The 16,961-nt window shown below is 45.0% G+C and overlaps 1 protein-coding gene across 3 annotated transcripts in view; it reads left to right on the top strand.

The window, feature by feature from the left end:
* Nucleotides 1–11,300, top strand: part of BICD2 (BICD cargo adaptor 2) — a 53,288-nt gene extending 41,988 nt beyond the window's left edge. For 2 of the 3 annotated variants that reach the window (XM_017653547.3, XM_017653548.3), the window contains exon 8: nt 1,414–3,487. In XM_017653547.3, the coding sequence (XP_017509036.2) occupies nt 1,414–1,424 (11 nt within the window). In that variant the 3' untranslated portion in view covers nt 1,425–3,487. Of the gene's footprint in view, nt 1–1,413; nt 3,488–9,156 lie in introns of those variants that run through there. The other variant, XM_073228890.1, reaches the window with a different exon arrangement.
* The last annotated feature ends 5,661 nt before the right edge of the window (nt 11,301–16,961 follow it).

Here is a 16,961-nt window from a genome sequence, read left to right as displayed (position 1 = left end):
CCTTCGCAGCAGCTGTGCTTTTGCGGCTGGGGTCAAGGTGGGGTCACAACTGTGTGTCCTGCAGAAACAGGCTTTCTGGGGCCTGGGTATTGTCAGCCCCTATGTCAGGGGTCAGAACCTGAACTGAGGCTTGCATGTTCCCCTCATGTGTCTAACCTGTCCACCCTGTGCCTAGAAAACAGGCTCTGGCCCAGGTCCCGGTGCAGCCTCAGAGGACGTGCTGTGCTTGGCAGTTTGCAGTGAGAAATATACTTCGTGGTCTGCGGCATCTTACTGCAAATCATATTCAGGACAAAAGCATAGAGTTCCTTCCCTCAAACCCAGGGAATGCTGTGCAGTGTCCATATCTCCCCACCAGGCTCAGGCACAGGCACGCACTGGGCCTTGATCACACGGGCTCTACAGGGGCATGCCTGGCCACCCCAGACCCAAGCTCAGCGGGCTAGCTCCCCTTTACAGGATGCACTTGAGGGTCTGGTGGCCTGTGTAGTGACAGACTGGTGGGCCTGAGGCCTGGGGTTTTTCATTGAGTAAGACTTCCAGGTGCCTGGCTGACCCCTTCCTTGTGGGAAGCCCAGCTTGTACTTAGGATGTCCTCAGCTTCCAGGGTGGGTTTCTCTGCCCTCTGCCCCTTATCAGGACTTCTTCCCTGGGGCTTCAGACCCCAAGAAAGAGGGCTCTGGATGCCCCCTCCTCCAGCCCAGCCTGAGCCTGAGCTGCCAGTGGGCCAGGCTGAAAGGGGCACCTGCAGCTGCCCTCATGGGCCCAGGGCCAGTTCAGGATTCACCGCAGGAGGAGTGTGGTCCTCTGTCATGCAAGTAGCCACAGGCAGGGGGGACAGCCTAAGGGCCCCCATTCCCAGAGGCTGTGTCCACAGCAGAGCCGTGGCGGCAGGCCTGTGAGTGAGTGCTCTGTCAGTATTCTCTCTTGTCACCCCGTGGGGACCACCAGCACAGGCTGTAGTCTTGGTCCTGTGGGACCCGTTGCCGCATTTCTTCTTGGGCACTCCCATGACAGGGTGCCCCCCTCCACTCTGCCCCGCTCCTGAGTGGCCCCAGTGCCCGTCAGACTCCAGAGGCTACAAACCACCTTGGGTTTAGCAGACTGCCAGTGGGGAGGGAAGGGGGCCGTGCCGTGCGTGCCCCTCTGCATGCCTGTCCCCACGCCGCTGCTTTGCTGATGAGGTCTCAGCTTCCCCTCCCCCAACCTAAGCAGGACTTCTGGGGGCATGGCTGCCTGGCCCTGCATGCCGCACCCCTGCTCTTGTGCTGGCAAGGCGCTCACAAGGCGCCCAGAGCCTGCCCCTAACGCTGTCAACTAGCGTGCCCGGGCCCTCGTCCTCACAGCTGTGCGGGGCTCCGGGTGTCTGGCGGGTGACTGTTCTAATGCTGTGTTGTTTTCTCCTGTTTCCAGCTGTAGAGTAGCTGCCAGGAGGACTTGGCCACCGGCCCTGTCTGCGCCCTCCCTTCCCCTCCCGTGGGCCCACGCGGAGGAAGGAAGGGCGCCTGAAAGTCCACTTAGAAACGCTTTTGGATGTGCCACTGCAATTCTTTTCAAAATAGCATTCCCTGAGTGTTAATGGCAGAGGAAAAAGCTTTAATGTTGAGAATGCTGCCATCTGCTGCTTGAAAAGGCGCTGACAAGTGCTGAAGAACCTGCCTGGACAGGACCTCCAGGCTCGCTTAGGAGCCCACTAGAGGCGTGCAGCTGGGGTCTAGACCCCTACAACGGATACTTCTTATCCAGTCAACTTGCGCACTTTTTGATACTTTGATACTCTTTGCTTCCTAGTCCCTCACATAGATGGTCTCCGAGGCTAGGGTCTGTCTTGTGGTCCTGTCGTGCTCCGTCTTAGCTCCCACTGTGTTGATCTGACATCAGCACGTGGCACAGACGTGTCCTCCTAGCGTGTAGCTCTGGACTGTATATACGAAGGCTTGGACCCAGCAAGGAGCTCAGTTAAATGTATGCACGCTGTGGCTCAGCTGCCTTCAGATTATACGGCATTGTGATTCATGTTTGAAATTACAGATTTTAAATGCCATGTTCATTAAGAAATCCAGGGTATTCCAATTCTGGGGTTTTTCATATTGTATTATTATTATTCTTAGGAATAGTTCGACGTAACAAGAAGAAAACTTGACCTTTGCTCTGGTTAAGCAGTAAAAGGCACTTGAGAATAAAAAGAAAAATTATTGAATGAGTAGTATTACCTATAAATTCCAGAATTTTCTGGGTTTTGGGACATTGTAAAGCATGACTGATTAACAGAATTTTATACAACTGTACCAGTGAAATTCCAAATTGGAATTGTGTTGTTACTCTGGTTGTTGTGCCAAATGTGGTACACTTAGGAAACCCTCCAGCCGTTGATGTTGAGGGTGTTCTGCCTCAGCGCCTTTGTTAGAAATCATTGCCAGTAGTGCCTTCATCGGGTAGGGGAGGTGTCCCAGCACAGTGTGTTCTCTTCACCAGCAGTGAGCAGCTGGTTGGGGTGCTGTGTGGCCCAGCAGCTGTGAGAGGGCGCACACCTTCACCCTTGACCCTGGGCATCTCCATTGAGGGAAAGAAACAATTGTGCAAAATTCTGTTAGTCAGTGATTCCTTACCCTGAAGATCCTTGCAAATTCAGGGGCTGAGAAACAAAAATGGACACAAACCTTGAGTGTGCTTTGGGAACCAAATGGACTTTATAGGGCAAGCTAAGCAAGTGGTTTGAACAACATGCCATGTTTGTGGAGAGCGGGATGCAGGGGAGCCGGCACTGTCGGTCTCGTGCAGTGGGGTGAGGGCTAGCCATAGTATTCTTTGCAATTGTGAGGAGAGAGAGTATATGTTCTCTTGCTTGGTGTAACTAATCACTGTTGATTTCAGGAAACAGAATTCGCTAAAGCTCTTTAGCAAGCTAGGTCTGTTCCCTGCCCACTTTGCTGAGTGAGGCTATGCGGATAGTCCGATTGGTACCTGCAAAGGAAGGGAGAAAAGGTGTCCTCCTTCCTCCAAAATAAAGGGCAAATTACAATAATACAAGTAACAGGAATGAAAGAATTCTGTTTCCTGGAATAAGCATTTCTTACTCCTAGTTGTAGGGACCTCTATTTTTACCTTCTATTACAGTGTCGATTCACAAGAAATAATGTTACATTTGCCATATCTTCATCTGTATGGGGTATTTATTTGCAATGATGTCTGAGTACTGTATTTTTTTCTGTGCATTATCTTAGCGTCAGAATGTTGTCTTTATTTTAACATCAGTGCATGGTCTCCTGCCAAGGAACCTTTACACAGACCCAAGAAAAACAAAGACGCCTTCCAGAGTCTGAGAAAAGGAGGCAGAGCATAGAAATGAATAGGAAGGAGAAATTATTTGCAACGTGGAACACAGAGAAGTGGTGCAAATGTCCACGAAGCCAGTGCGCATAGGAACAGTGGGCTGGTAAAGAGTCCTGAGGCAGGAACAATGAATAAAGGACAGTGAAAAGCACAAGGCTCTTTCTTGTGGCTGCCCTGGGTGACTGCGGTGCCCTGACCCCGCCCCCGGGTGACTGCGGTGCCCTGACCCCACCTCTGGGTGACTGTAGTGCCTTGACCCTGCCCAGGGCACTTTGGTGCCCCGACCATGCCCCCAGGTGACTGTGGTGCCCTGACCCCACCCCCCGGGTGACTGTGGTGCTCTGACCCCGCCCAGGTGACTTCAGTGCCCTGCCCCTGCCCCTGGATGACTGCGGTGCCCTGCCCCTGCCCCCTAGTGACTGCGGTACCCTGACCCCACCCCCAGGTGACTGCTGTGCCCTGACTCCGCCCCTGGGTGACTATGGTGCCCAGACCCCACCCCCAGGTGACTGCGGTGCCCTGACCCCGCCCGGGGTGTGTGATGGTCATGAGCACTCCTAGGCCTTTTGGGGTGCATTGGCAGTCTCCTGAGTGGGAGGGGTCAGTTGGTGTTGAAAGGCCTCGCATTCAGCCCTCCCTCCCAAGAGGGAGTGTCCCCTTCCCACCCCTCCATGTCCAGGCAGTGGCTTTCACCCAACCTGCACCCTGGCAGGTTACCAGAGCAGAACAACAGCGCCATCTTGGAGATGAGCCTTTGGTTACCCTCTTTGGTGGTTGACTTGTCCTCTCTGAGCCTCAGTTTCCCTCTCTAGGTGGGGGAGGATAGTTTTTTGCTCAAGTCCTGAGAACCCAGCCAGCAGCATGTGTTCAGTGGGTCACTGTTGCTTATGTTGTTCTTGCTGCCATCATGACCACAGTGCAGGATGCCAGGCCATAGAGCTAGGCCTTTGTGCTGTGGGGAGTGTGGTTTTAAATCAACTTCATACCAAAGCATAATCCAGGTAAGTGCACACTTCATAATGTATAGCCAGATGCACATGCTGAAACACCTGTGTAGCCAGCAGCCATTAACCTACCTGGGCCCTTCCCAAGAGTGCTCTTTGGGGCACACATTAACAGGGTGCCCCTGTCTGCCAGCCCTGGGAAGGAACTGGGCTGACTCCTGCCCATGGGGACCTCCCAGGAGAACAGACATTCTGACATGAGCTGACATGGGGCTTTGTCAAGATGGGCTCCCATCAGCCTCTGTGCGCAGAGCCATTTGTGTTTGCTCTGTGTCTACTTACCTCTCAGCTGTATACAAACAGAGCTGGAATGGTGTCTTTCACTTTGTTAGATTTCTGTGGACCAGCACACTAGCTCTTGTGAGTTTACCTTGCTTATCATCCATGACCTGCCTTTGTAAGCCCTAGTCCTTGAGGTGAAGGGGTCTCCCAACACACAGGGCTCCTTCTAGGCAGGAAAAGGCAATGCCATAGTACCTCCCCCACAGAAAAAGTCTGCCTGCATGGATACTGTGAGCACAGCTACTCATGGGCCTCTTCTGGAGGAGAGACAACTGGAATCAGTCACACCCCAGGATCCCTTTTGCTCATCTCTCAAGTAAAGAATCAAGATTTGGCTTATTTACCCTAAAGTGTTTATTAAGCACATACACACATGGATGCAACATGAGTGTCCACTGGCTGGATTTCTGCAACCAAACACTGTGCAGCCACCATCCAGATAAGCAAACAAGGGCAGCCCTTCCAAAGCCCTCATGCTCTGTGTACCTACTTCTTCCAGGGAAAAGTTCCTGAGTCAGTGCAGTCACTTGTGCCTATTTCTGTACTATACATAAATGGAAGCATACAGTGGGGACCCAGAGCTTGATAGACTTACCAAACTGCATTGATTTCTTGCACCATGATCAAGCTATGTATTTATAGGTGTCTTCCTTCAGATTCAAAGATATAAATCAGTTAAATATAAAAGAATGGAAAGAGATATTCCATGCAAACAGCCAGAAGAAAATGAGTGGCTTCAGTAATATCAGACAAAATAGATTTTGAGACAAAAATTGTTATGACAGGAAAAGAACATTATATATATATATATATGATGATAAAAGACTCAATTCTCCAAGAAGAAAATATAACAGTTACAAAAATGTATGCACCAAATTACAGGGCCCAAAATACTTTTAAAAAATTGCCGGAATCAAGAGAAATAGATAGTTCTACAACAATAGTTGGAGGCTTCAATAACCTACATTCAATAATACAATATTATCAACATAACAGAAAGAAAATAGAATACTTGACTAGAGCTATAAGCCAGCTAGACCTGATATATTTGTAGAACACTCCAACCAACAAAAACAATACATTCTTCATTAGTGAATATGTAACATTAACCAGGGTAGACCAAAAAAGAAGTCTGAATAAAGAAGATTGAAATCATTCAAATTATTGTCTAATGACAGTTGAATAAAATTAATGAAATGTGGGAAATTCACAAACGTATGTTAAACAATATACTTCTTAAAAGTTAATGGGTGAAAGATACCAAGAGGGAAGATAGATCTCAAATCAATAGCCTAACTTCTCCCCTTAAGGAGCTAGAAAAGAACAAACTTAGCCCAAAACAAGCAAAGGAAACAAAATAGTAAAGCTTAGGGTGGAGATAATGAGGGGAAAAATGAGGAAAATCAACAAAACCAAAAGTGTTTTCTTTAAAATGATCAGCAAAAATAACCTTTAGTCCAAGAAAAAAGACTACTAAAGTCAGAAATGATCATGGAAAAACTAGTGATTTTACAGAAATACAAAGAATTACAAAATTACTATGAACAATTATACAACAAAAAATTAGATAACCTAAACCCAACACAAACAGAGAGTAGTAAAGATTAGAGCAGAGATTAATGGAATAGAGACACCAGTATAAAAATTCAACAAAACCGAAAGTTTTCTAGGAAAGTTTTGCACATTGACAAACAGCTAGACTGACAAAAACAGATGACTCAACTTACTGAAAAAACTACATATGATGATAATGGAGATGTTATTAAAGACCTTACATAAGTAAAAAGGATTGTAAGACAATATTATAGTGCCAACAAATGAGATAACCTTGATGAGATGGCAAATCAGTAGAATCACACCACCAAAACTTACTCCAAAGGAAATAATTTTAATAGACCTATAACAAGAAATTAGTAATAAAAGAAGTCATCACTTTGTTCTAACAAGTAAAAAACTGAAGCTGAAAAACCAATAACCCTCCTTACACCCATAAAAGAAGTGAGATCACAGAGCAAACCACTGTAAGCCAAGGAGACAGATACACAGAATCACAACTTAAGAACAGTTGTAACCAGTACCTGGGCAGGACGCCCTGACCTGGAATTGACAGAGTGCTGGAGGCTCAGTGTGGACAAGACTAAAAGAAAAAACTCCAGTCATAGGGGAACCTTCACCTCCAGGAGGTCTACCAGGTTCTCACAGTGAAGATTGCAGACAAATCCCCTCAGGGGTCCAGCAGCAGAAAAGGAACAAGTATAGCCATTTTGAAATACCCTAGAGCATTCTATTCATGTCCAGGCCTGCCCTCAAGACCGACTATACTATACCATATCCAACCTGGAGGATGGGAAGTGTCCAATTCTGGTCCCCTCTGACCATACTTCACCACTGAAGGGGGTGAAAAGAAATACCATTTGGCTTAATGAAATGAAACATACACACACACTTTTAAGAGACAGAGCAAGCATCAGAACTAGATTTAGATATGACAAGAATGTTCAAATATCAGACCAGGAATTTAAAATAACTTTAATAAGCATATGACATGGCAAAGGTCAATAATGGAAAAGGTAGACAACATGTAAGAATAGAAGGGTAATACAGGCAAAGTCGAAATAATCTAAATTTCAATGCTAGAAATTAAAATATAACAAAGCCTTTGATAGGCTCACTTAGGACATCAAAGAATCTGAGCTTGAGGATATGTCAATAGAAACTTATAAAACTGAAGCACAGAGAGAAAAAACCAGGGGAAAATGGAAAAGAATATCCAAGAAATGTGGAACAATTACAAAAGATGAGAATGCAAGCTGTGAAGTGCTATGGAAGAAGTAAAAATTTTGTTGAAAAATGAAATGGAGCTGCTCTGAGGCACTGTGGAAGAGCTAAAGGCCATGAAGGAGAAGGATGTACCCTTGTGAGGAGCACAAGAGGAAGCACGAGAATGTGAGCTGTGAGGTGCTATGGAGGAGGTAAGGGATTCTTTGCAGAATGAGACAGCAGCTCCGCCAGGTGCTCTGAAGGAGGCAGAGGTCATGGAGGAGAAAGATGTACTCCTGCAAGATGCACAAAAAGAGGCAGCATGGATCAGAGATGGGAAAGCTGGCTTCCCAGACAGTTCATTCTTCCTTAAGGCAGCAATTACAAAATGAACATGAGGCCGCAGAAAAACCACTTCCTCCTCAATTGGCTTATGGCAATGCTTTGTTCTGTATGGCTCAACCAGGGTAATTTGCCATCCTTCCCCATAGATAGCAGATGTATGCTGAGCTTCAACAGGTGTTACGGGAGTTGGCATGAAAAATGCCATTTATAGTCCAGAGACTTATGGCCCAAATGAGGAGGCTTTTACAGCAGGAATGAAAAATGTGCTTCAAATGGCTCCCCCATCCCGTTTTGGGACCCTAGTGGCCAGTCGTGCCCCTCACTTAGGACATCCCATAAGTGAGGTTACTCATATGGTAGCAGACTTCGGAGAGGCTGAAAGAATGAGAGCACCGAAGGAAATAAGGTCTGCTACTCAGAGGATGAATTTAAAGGGCCCCATGAAGGTCATGCGGATCCAGACGGGTTGATATAGTAGGGGCAGAAGCAGAGAGAAATTGGATGAGAAGTCAAGTAAAATCTTACTGGAGCTGTGGCAACAACTGAGACCAGAGCAATGGTTCTGACTGCTGAGGACCAAGAAATGGGTGCCAGAGCCAGAGCCAGAAGTCTGGCCTGTATGGCTGTAAGACTTCCTTGTAGAGAGTGAGCCAACCTCATCTGAACCTGCATGGGAAGATGACTGGGGGATACAGTTTGACCAAAGGGAGGGTTGAGGGACCCACCCTGAGGCACCAGCAGGGGACCAGAGGCCACATGTTGAAATATTGATTCATTAGTTCACAGTGAACATACAACATATCCTGTCTTTGGTAGACAAAGGACCTGAATGTTCACGGATTTATGGCAACCCTGAGCAGTTCCCTGGGACACCCACTGTTATAGATGGATGGGGGGCATAAGGCTGTTAGAATGAAACAAGTCCAGATATCACTGGGAACCCCCAAAAGAGTATACTCTGTATAATCTTTCCCATCCCTGAATATATTTTGGGGATGGATATCCTGCAGGGTCTATGGTTGCAGACCACTGCAGATGAGTTCAGACTGAGGATATGGGTGGTAAAGGAAGTTCTGAGGGGACATGCTAAGCACCCACCCATAGTTTAGCCTGAGCCTCAGCAGGTAACTAATACCAAACAATACAAATTGCCTAAAGGGCATAAAGAAATTGGAGAAACCCTCCAAGAAGTGGAGAAGATGGGCATTATAAAGCCCAAAAGCCCATTCAATTGCCTGGTGTGGCCAGTAAAAAAGCCTCATGGCTCCTGGCATATGACTGGATTACAGAGAAACTGAATAAAGTCATACCCCCTATGCATGCTACCACCCCCTCTATTGCACACCTGATGGATACCCTCAGACATGAACTAGGGACATATCATTGTGTTATGAATCTTGCTAATGCCTTCTTTTCCATTAACATTGAGCAGGAAAGTCAGGAACAGTTTGCCTTCATGTGGGAAGGACAGCAATGGACTTTCACCATCCTTCCACAGGGATACCTCCACAGCCCCACCATCTGTCATGGACTTGCAGCCCAGGACTTGGCTACATGGGCGAAACTGCCAACGGTGCAGCTGTACCATTATATTAGTGATGTCATGCTCAAGTCCTATTCTCTTTCAGATCTAGAAGGTGTAACATCTACAGGAGAATGGATGGGCTGTGAACAGCACCAAGGTTCAGGGATCTGGTTTGTCTGGCAAATTCTTGGGGGTCATCTGGTTAGGTAAGACCAAAGTTATACCAGAAGCAGTTACAGACAAAGTCCAGGCCTTTCCTACCCCTACAACTGTGGCATTGTTGCAGGAGTTTTGGGGTCTTCTAGTCTATTGGAGAGTGTTCATCCTACACTTGGCATAAATTCTGAAGCCCTTATACCATTTGATATGAAAGGGCATGACTGGGGTGAGACACATCTGCCTTTACTGCTGCAAAATGGGCAGTCAAGGCCATGCAGGCCTTAAGTTTGATAGACCCATCAAGGCCCTGTGAGCTGGATGTCCATGTGACCAAAGATTATGGCTGGGGTCTCTGGCAGCAGCTTGAACAAACTTGCCAACCTATTGGATTCTGGTCACAACTCTGGAAAGGAGCAGAGATATGACACACCTTGCGAGAAAAACAATTGGCTGCTGTGTATCACTCTTTGCTGGCTACAGAACCCATCCCTGGAACAGCTCCAATAAAGGTAATAACCACCTATTCCATCATGGGATGGGTACAAGACTGGACCCAAAAGCCACAGGGTGGTGTGGCACAGATTCCTACACTGGTCAAATGGGTTGCATACCTACAGCAATGTGGTGCTCTCTAGTATCCCCTTGAATGAGGAACTCCAACACTTACTGGGGCCAGTGACATGTAACAGCGAAAGGTAGGAAGAATTTACTTAAGAGCCACTAGTAGCGGAGAGCCCTTATCAAGAAGGAAGAGCCCCTATACCTGAAGATGCTTGGTACACAGATGGCTCCAGCGTGGGCAGCCCCCAAAGGGGAGGGCCATAGCATTTCCTAAGACTGAGACATATGGATAGAAACCAGAGAGGGAAAGAGCAGCCAATGGGCTGAGTTGCAGGCAGTATGGCTTGTGATCAGCCAGGAGCTTTCCCCTGTAGTTGTGTGCACTGACAGCTGGAATGTCTAACGGGTCTTGACCCTGTAGCTACTGACATGGTATCATGCCAACTGGTTGCTTGGTCACTGACCCTTTTGGGGACAAGAGTTGTGGCAAGACCTGTGGGCCTGTTGTCAGATTAAAACAGTTGCAGTATATCATGTGACAGGTCATTTGCCCCTGGCACCCCCAGGAAATGATGAAGCAGACACACTGGCCCAGGTACATTGGCTATAAGGAAAGCCTACCTCTGATGTGGCCCAACTGTTACATCAAAATTTGTTGCATGTGGGACAGAAGACAATGGGGGCTGTAGCCCATCGGTAAGGCCTGACTTGACCTTTGAAGAAATGAGGAGAGTACAGCAGGGAGTGTATTGTAAGCTCTAAAAGTGATCTACACTGAGTCCCGCAGCAACCTGGAATGATAGCTAAGGGGCCGATACCCCTCATCAGGTGGCAGATAGACTATATTAGGCCTGTACCCATGTCAGTAGGGTACCCGCAAGCTATGACTTGTGTAGACACAGCTACTGGAGTTCTGATTACTTTTCCTGTGTACTGTACAGACTAGTGGACAAATAAAAGAAGTCTGGAGCATCTCTTTGCCGCTTATGGCTGACTGTAGGTAATTGAGAGTGATCAAGAGACCCACTTTACTGGACATGCACTACAAGAATGGGTGCAACAATTAGGGATAAAATGGAAGTACATGTACCATATAATCCTACCAGGGCAGGCATGATAGAGAGGTACAATGGTTTGTTAAGATCTGGCCTAAAGTCAGACACCAGTAGTTTATGGGGCTGGGCATTCTGCTTATGGACAGTGCTATGGTGTCTGAGAAGCCTTAGAAGATGGCATTGAGCCCTGTAGACAACAAACATTGCTGCCTCCCCTATACAACTGCAAATACAAAATGAGGAGTCATTGAAGCTGAGGTTTGGCCATGAGAATAACATCTTGCTGTCACCACCAACTGAAATAAACCCCAGAGACTCCATTGAGTGGACATGGCCTTGGACCTTTCGACACATGGAGCAACAATGGCTGGCTCTCCTGGCACCTTGGGGACAAGGCCTGGAAGCTGGCCTCCTGTGTAGTCCTGGAGTAACAGCAGAGTGACCCCCAAAGATCACAGTAGTATATCCTGGATGGCCAGAAGGGTAGGAGCATCTTACCACGGAGTTTTGTTTTATCTTTATGGTATGCACCTCCAGTAGCACTATATATATACCCCTCAGTAACCCCCATAGGGAGAGGGGTAGAGGTATGGTATACTAGACCCAGACAGGACTCCCTTCTTGCCACTGTCCTATCACAGGACCACTCTCTTGCATGCATCCTACCTGATGGACAAGATTTGCCTATGTTAGTGTCATTAAAACGTGTTATTGCCCTTAAGGTAATCTCTAACGTCTTTGTGGTCTGGGCACACACCCTAGCAAAAGCTGCTACTCACTAGGTGTGCATGGGGCTCCCTATCAGTACCACTACTGGCCTCCCATGGAAAGTGTGAATCATGAACTGGGACTGGTTTGAATACAGTTGGGATGACCATTTGGTGGCAGTTGATCTCCTCAGGCTTGAAGATTATTACAATTTTTGTTGCAAGGTTCCAGCTTTCTCACACTGGGACCATTGCAGAAGATTGATTCTCCCATAGAAAATGCCTATCATGGACTCATCTGTGTAGAACTGGTTCGAATACAGCTGGAATTACCACTTGGTGGTAATTGATCTCCACAGGCTTAAAGATTATTATAATTTTTGTTACCTGTATCATAATGTTATTATCTGTATGCTACTGTTATCCTCTGTTACAATCTGGTTACAATGCTCCAGCTTTCTCACACAGGGACCATCATGGAAGTTGAGTGCATGTAAACTGAGTCAAGAATCCTGGAGGGGTGCAGTGTGGGGAAAATGAAGTTCCTATGACCAGGATCCTCACCTGACCCTAAACTGCTTGATGATGTAACTGGCCTACTGCTAGGCTACTGCTTCCACACCCATGGGCAATTAGCTATTATTGACTGAGTCACTATATAAAGAGCTCTGCCCAGTGCTCTGGGTGGAGGCAGAGATGGAGGAGGTTTACAGACCTGCAGACTGCTGGATGCAGATGTGATTCTAGTGCTTGACCTACCGCCATGAGAATAAAGCTGGTATAAATCCTTTTACCCCAAGAACGTTCCCTTGTCATTTCTCAGTCTAACTGAATCCATAGTGAACTTGCCTGAGGCTGAAACCCTCAGGAAAAACACCATCTGCTTTTACATATTGTCTGCCCTTTCCATTAGTTCCTTTATATTAATCAGTTATTTTAAATCCCTGGTTTGATAATTCCAACATTCCTGCCATATATGATTGTGATTCTGATACTTGCTCTGCCTCTTTTAACTGTGGTTTTGCCCTTTATTATACCTTGTAAATTTTTGTTGAAAGCCAGACAAGATGTACTGGGTAAAAGGAATTCCTGTAAATAGGACTTTAGTGGTGTAGTATAAACTGTGGGATGGGGGCAGTGTTCTATGATTAGGTCTGTCTTTTGTAAGCCTGCTGACCTGGGATCTGACATTCACAATTAACTGTTTCCCCCTCTTAGGTGGAATAGGATGGCTAGGGAGAATAGAGTTATTTCCCTTCCTCAAAGGCTGGTTAGACTCTGATGAAACCCCAATAGGTCAGGTTCTAGTATAATGGATTCTCCTGAGGCAGACCTTTTTAGAAGGAACAGAATGCTCCATATGTTTTAAAATGGTTATTTCCTCTTCCCCGGCTGGGTTTTTCTCCAGTATTCACTGTGAGAATCTGCTAGACCTCCAGGAGCTAAACTCATGAAAGCAGGGAGGTTCTGAAAGGCTGGGTCCCCAGAAGCTTCTTGGACATGTCCACCTGAGCCGCCAGCAAACCACCAGTTACAGTCCAGGTTTTCCCACCCAGTACTAGTTCCCACAGGTGCTTTTCTTTTTTGAGGGTTTCTACTCCAATAAGTTATAATTCTGTCTGCCTGTCTTACCAATTTTTCTGGCAGCAGTTTGCCCTGTGACCTCACTTTTATAGAGCTAAGATATGTTGATTTCCAATTTGTTCAGCTGTTTACTTGTTAGAACAGAGTGACAACTTCCAAGCCTTTTACATGCAAGAAACCCGAAATCCCCTATATATTTTTTTATTTTATCATATGTACATCACAGTGGTTCAACACTCCCCCTCACCCTTGCCTCTACCACCCCCCCTCACCCTCTTGGTAACCACTAGTCACTTCTTAGTGTCTGTGAGTCTAATGCTGTTTTGTTTTGTTTGTATACTCCACAAATAAGTGAAATCCTGTGGTATTTGTCTTTCTCTGCCTGGCTTATTTCACTGAGCATAATACCCTCTAGATCCATCCATGTTGTTGCAAATGGCAGGATTTATCTTCTTTTTATGGCTGAATAATGTTCTGTTGTGTATATGTACTGCCTCTTCTTTATCCATCCACCTACTAATGGACATTTAGGTTGCCTCCATATCTTGGCTTTTGTAAATAATATGGAGATACACATAGGGGTGTATGTATCTTTTCAAATCAGGGATATTGTTTTCTGAAAGTAAATTCCTGGGTCAAATGGTATTTCTATTTTCAGTTTTTTGAGGGACCTCCATATTGCGTTCCACAATGTTTGAACTAATTTACATTCCCACCAGCCCTGTAGGAGGGTTCCCCTTTCTCCATATCCTCACCACATTTGTTGTTCCTAGTCTTTTCTATTTTGGCCATCCTAACTGGTATGAGGTGATATCTCAATGTGGTTTTAATTTTCATTTCCCTGATAATTAGTGATGTGGAGAATCTTTTCATGTGCCTATTGGCCATGTGTATTTCTTCTTTGGAGAAGTGTCTGTTCAGCTCCTCCACCCATTTTGTTCATCAGGTTATTTGATGTTTGGGTGTTGAGGCATGTAAATTCTCTATATATTTTGTATGTTAACCCTTGTCGGATATGTCATTTACAAATGTATTCTCCCATCCTGTAGGATGCCTTTTTGTTCTTTGCTGTACAGAACCTTTTTAGTTTGATGTAGTCCCATTTACTTTTGCTTTTGTGTCCTTGCCCAAGATATTTCCATTGTTGCCCTTGCACAAGCAGATGTGTACAGAAAAAGTTGCTCATGTTTATATTCAAGAGATTTTTGACTGTTTTCTTTTAGAGTTTTATGGTTTCATGACTTACATTCAGGTCTTAAAACATTTCAAGTTTACTTTTGTGTATGGAGTTAGACAATAATTCAGTTTCATTCTCTTAAATGTAGCTGTCCAGTTTTCCAACACCAGTTGTTCAAGAGGCTTTTGTTTCCCCATTGTATATCCATGGCTCCTTTATCATATATTAATTTGACCATATATGCTTGGGTTTATATCTGGGTTCTCTATTCTGTTCCATTGATCTATGGGTCTGCTCTTGTGCCAGTACCAAATTGTCTTGATTACTGTGGTTTTGTAGTAGAGCTTGAAGTTGCAGAGCATAATCCCCCCAGCTTTCTTCTTTCTCAGGATTGCTTTGGCTATTCAAGGTCTTTGATGATTCCATATGAATTTTAAAACTATTTGTTCTAGTTTGTTGAAGAATGCTGTTGGAATTTTGTTTGGGATTGCACTGAATCTGTAGATAGCTTTGGGCAAGATGGCCATTTTGACAATATTAATTCTTCCTATCCATGAGCACAGGATGTATTTGTATTTATTGCTGTCTTCTTTAATTTCTCCTATGAGTGTCTTGTAGTTTTCAGGGTATATAGGTCTATCATATCGTTGGTTGGGTTTATTCCTAGGTATTTTATTCTTTTGATTCAATTGTAAATGGAATTGTTTTCCTGATTTCTCTTTCTGCTAATTCATATATACAGGAATGCAACAGATTTCTGTGTATTAATTTTATATCCTGCAACTTTGCTGAATTCAGTTATTAGTTCTAGTATTTTTGGGGTGGATTCTTTAGGGTTTTTTATGCACAATATCATGTCATCTGCAAACAGTGACAGTTTAACTTATTACTTACCAATCTGCACACCCTTTATTTCTTTGTGTTTTCTGATTGCCATGGCTAGGACCTCCAGTACTGTGTTGAATAACAGTGGGGAGAGTGGGCATCCTTGTCTTGTTCCTGATCTTAAAGGAAAAGATTTCAGCTTTTGGCACTTAAGTATGTTGTTGGCTGTGGTTTTGTCACAAATGGCCTTTATTATGTTGAAGTACTTGCCCTCTATACCCATTTTGTTGAGAGTTTTTATCATGAACGGATGTTGAATTTTGTTGAATGCTTTTTCAGCATCTATGGAGATCATGTGATTACTGTCATTCTTTTTGTTTATGTGGTAGATGATGTTGATGGATTTTCAAATATTATACCATCCTTGCATCTCCACTTGGTCATGATGGATGATCTTTTTATTTTATTTTATTTTGTTACCATTAATCTACAATTACATGAAGAACATTGTTTACTAGGCTCCCACCTTCACCAAGCACCCCCCACACCTCTTTACAGTCACTATCCATCAGCGTAGAATCACTACTTGTCTTCCCTGTGTTGCACAGCCCACCCCATGCCCCCTCTAAATGCTAATTATACATGCTAATCATAATACCACCTTTCTTTTTCCCCACCCTTATCCCTCCCTTCCCACCCACTATACCAAGTCCCTTTCCCTTTGGTAACTGTTAGTCCATTCTTGGGTTCTGTGATTCTGCTGCTGTTTTGTTCCTTCAGTTTTTCTTTATTCTTTTTTTTTTGAAGAACATTATGTTTACCAGACTCCCCCTTTACCAAGTCCCCCCCACAAACCCCATTACACTGTCCATAACTGTAATAGGATGCTATAGAATCACTACTTGTCTTCTGTGTTGTACAGCCCTCCCTGCACCCCCCACATTATACATGCTAATCGTAAGACCCCCTTTCTTTTGCCCCACCCTTATCCCTCCCTTCCCACCCACCCTACCCAGTCCCTTTCCCTTTGGTAACTGTTAGTCCATTCTTGGGTTCTGTGATTCTGCTGCTGTTTTGTTCCCTCAGCTGTTCTTTGTTTTTATACTCCACATATGAGTGAAATCATTTGGTACTTGTCTTTCTCCACCTGGCTTATTTCACTGAGCATAATACCCTCTAGATCCATCCATGTTGTTGCAAATGGTAGTATTTGTTTTCTTCTTGTGGCTGAATAATATTCCATTGTGTATATGTACCACATCTTCTTTATCCATTTATCTACTGATGGACACTTAGGTTGCTTCCATTTCTTGGCTATTGTAAATAGTGCTATTATAAACATAGGAGTGCATCTGTCCTTTTCAAACTGGGCTGCTGCATTCTTAGGGTAAATTCCTAGAAGTGTAATTCCTGGGTCAAATGGTATTTCTATTTTCAGTTTTTTGAGGAACCTCCATACTGCTCTCCACAATGGTTGAACTAATTTGCATTCCCACCAGCAGTGAAGGAGGCTTCCCCTTTCTCCACAACCTCGCCAACATTTGTTGTTGTTTGTCTTTTGGATGGTGGCGATCCTTACTTGTGTGAGGTGATATCTCATTGTGGTTTTAATTTGCATTTCTCTGATGACTAGCGATGTGGAGC

Source organism: Manis javanica, chromosome 2, assembly GCF_040802235.1.
Source record: "Manis javanica isolate MJ-LG chromosome 2, MJ_LKY, whole genome shotgun sequence".
In the NCBI taxonomy this organism is placed as follows: domain Eukaryota; kingdom Metazoa; phylum Chordata; class Mammalia; order Pholidota; family Manidae; genus Manis; species Manis javanica.
This window is presented reverse-complemented; position numbering and strand designations above follow the sequence as displayed.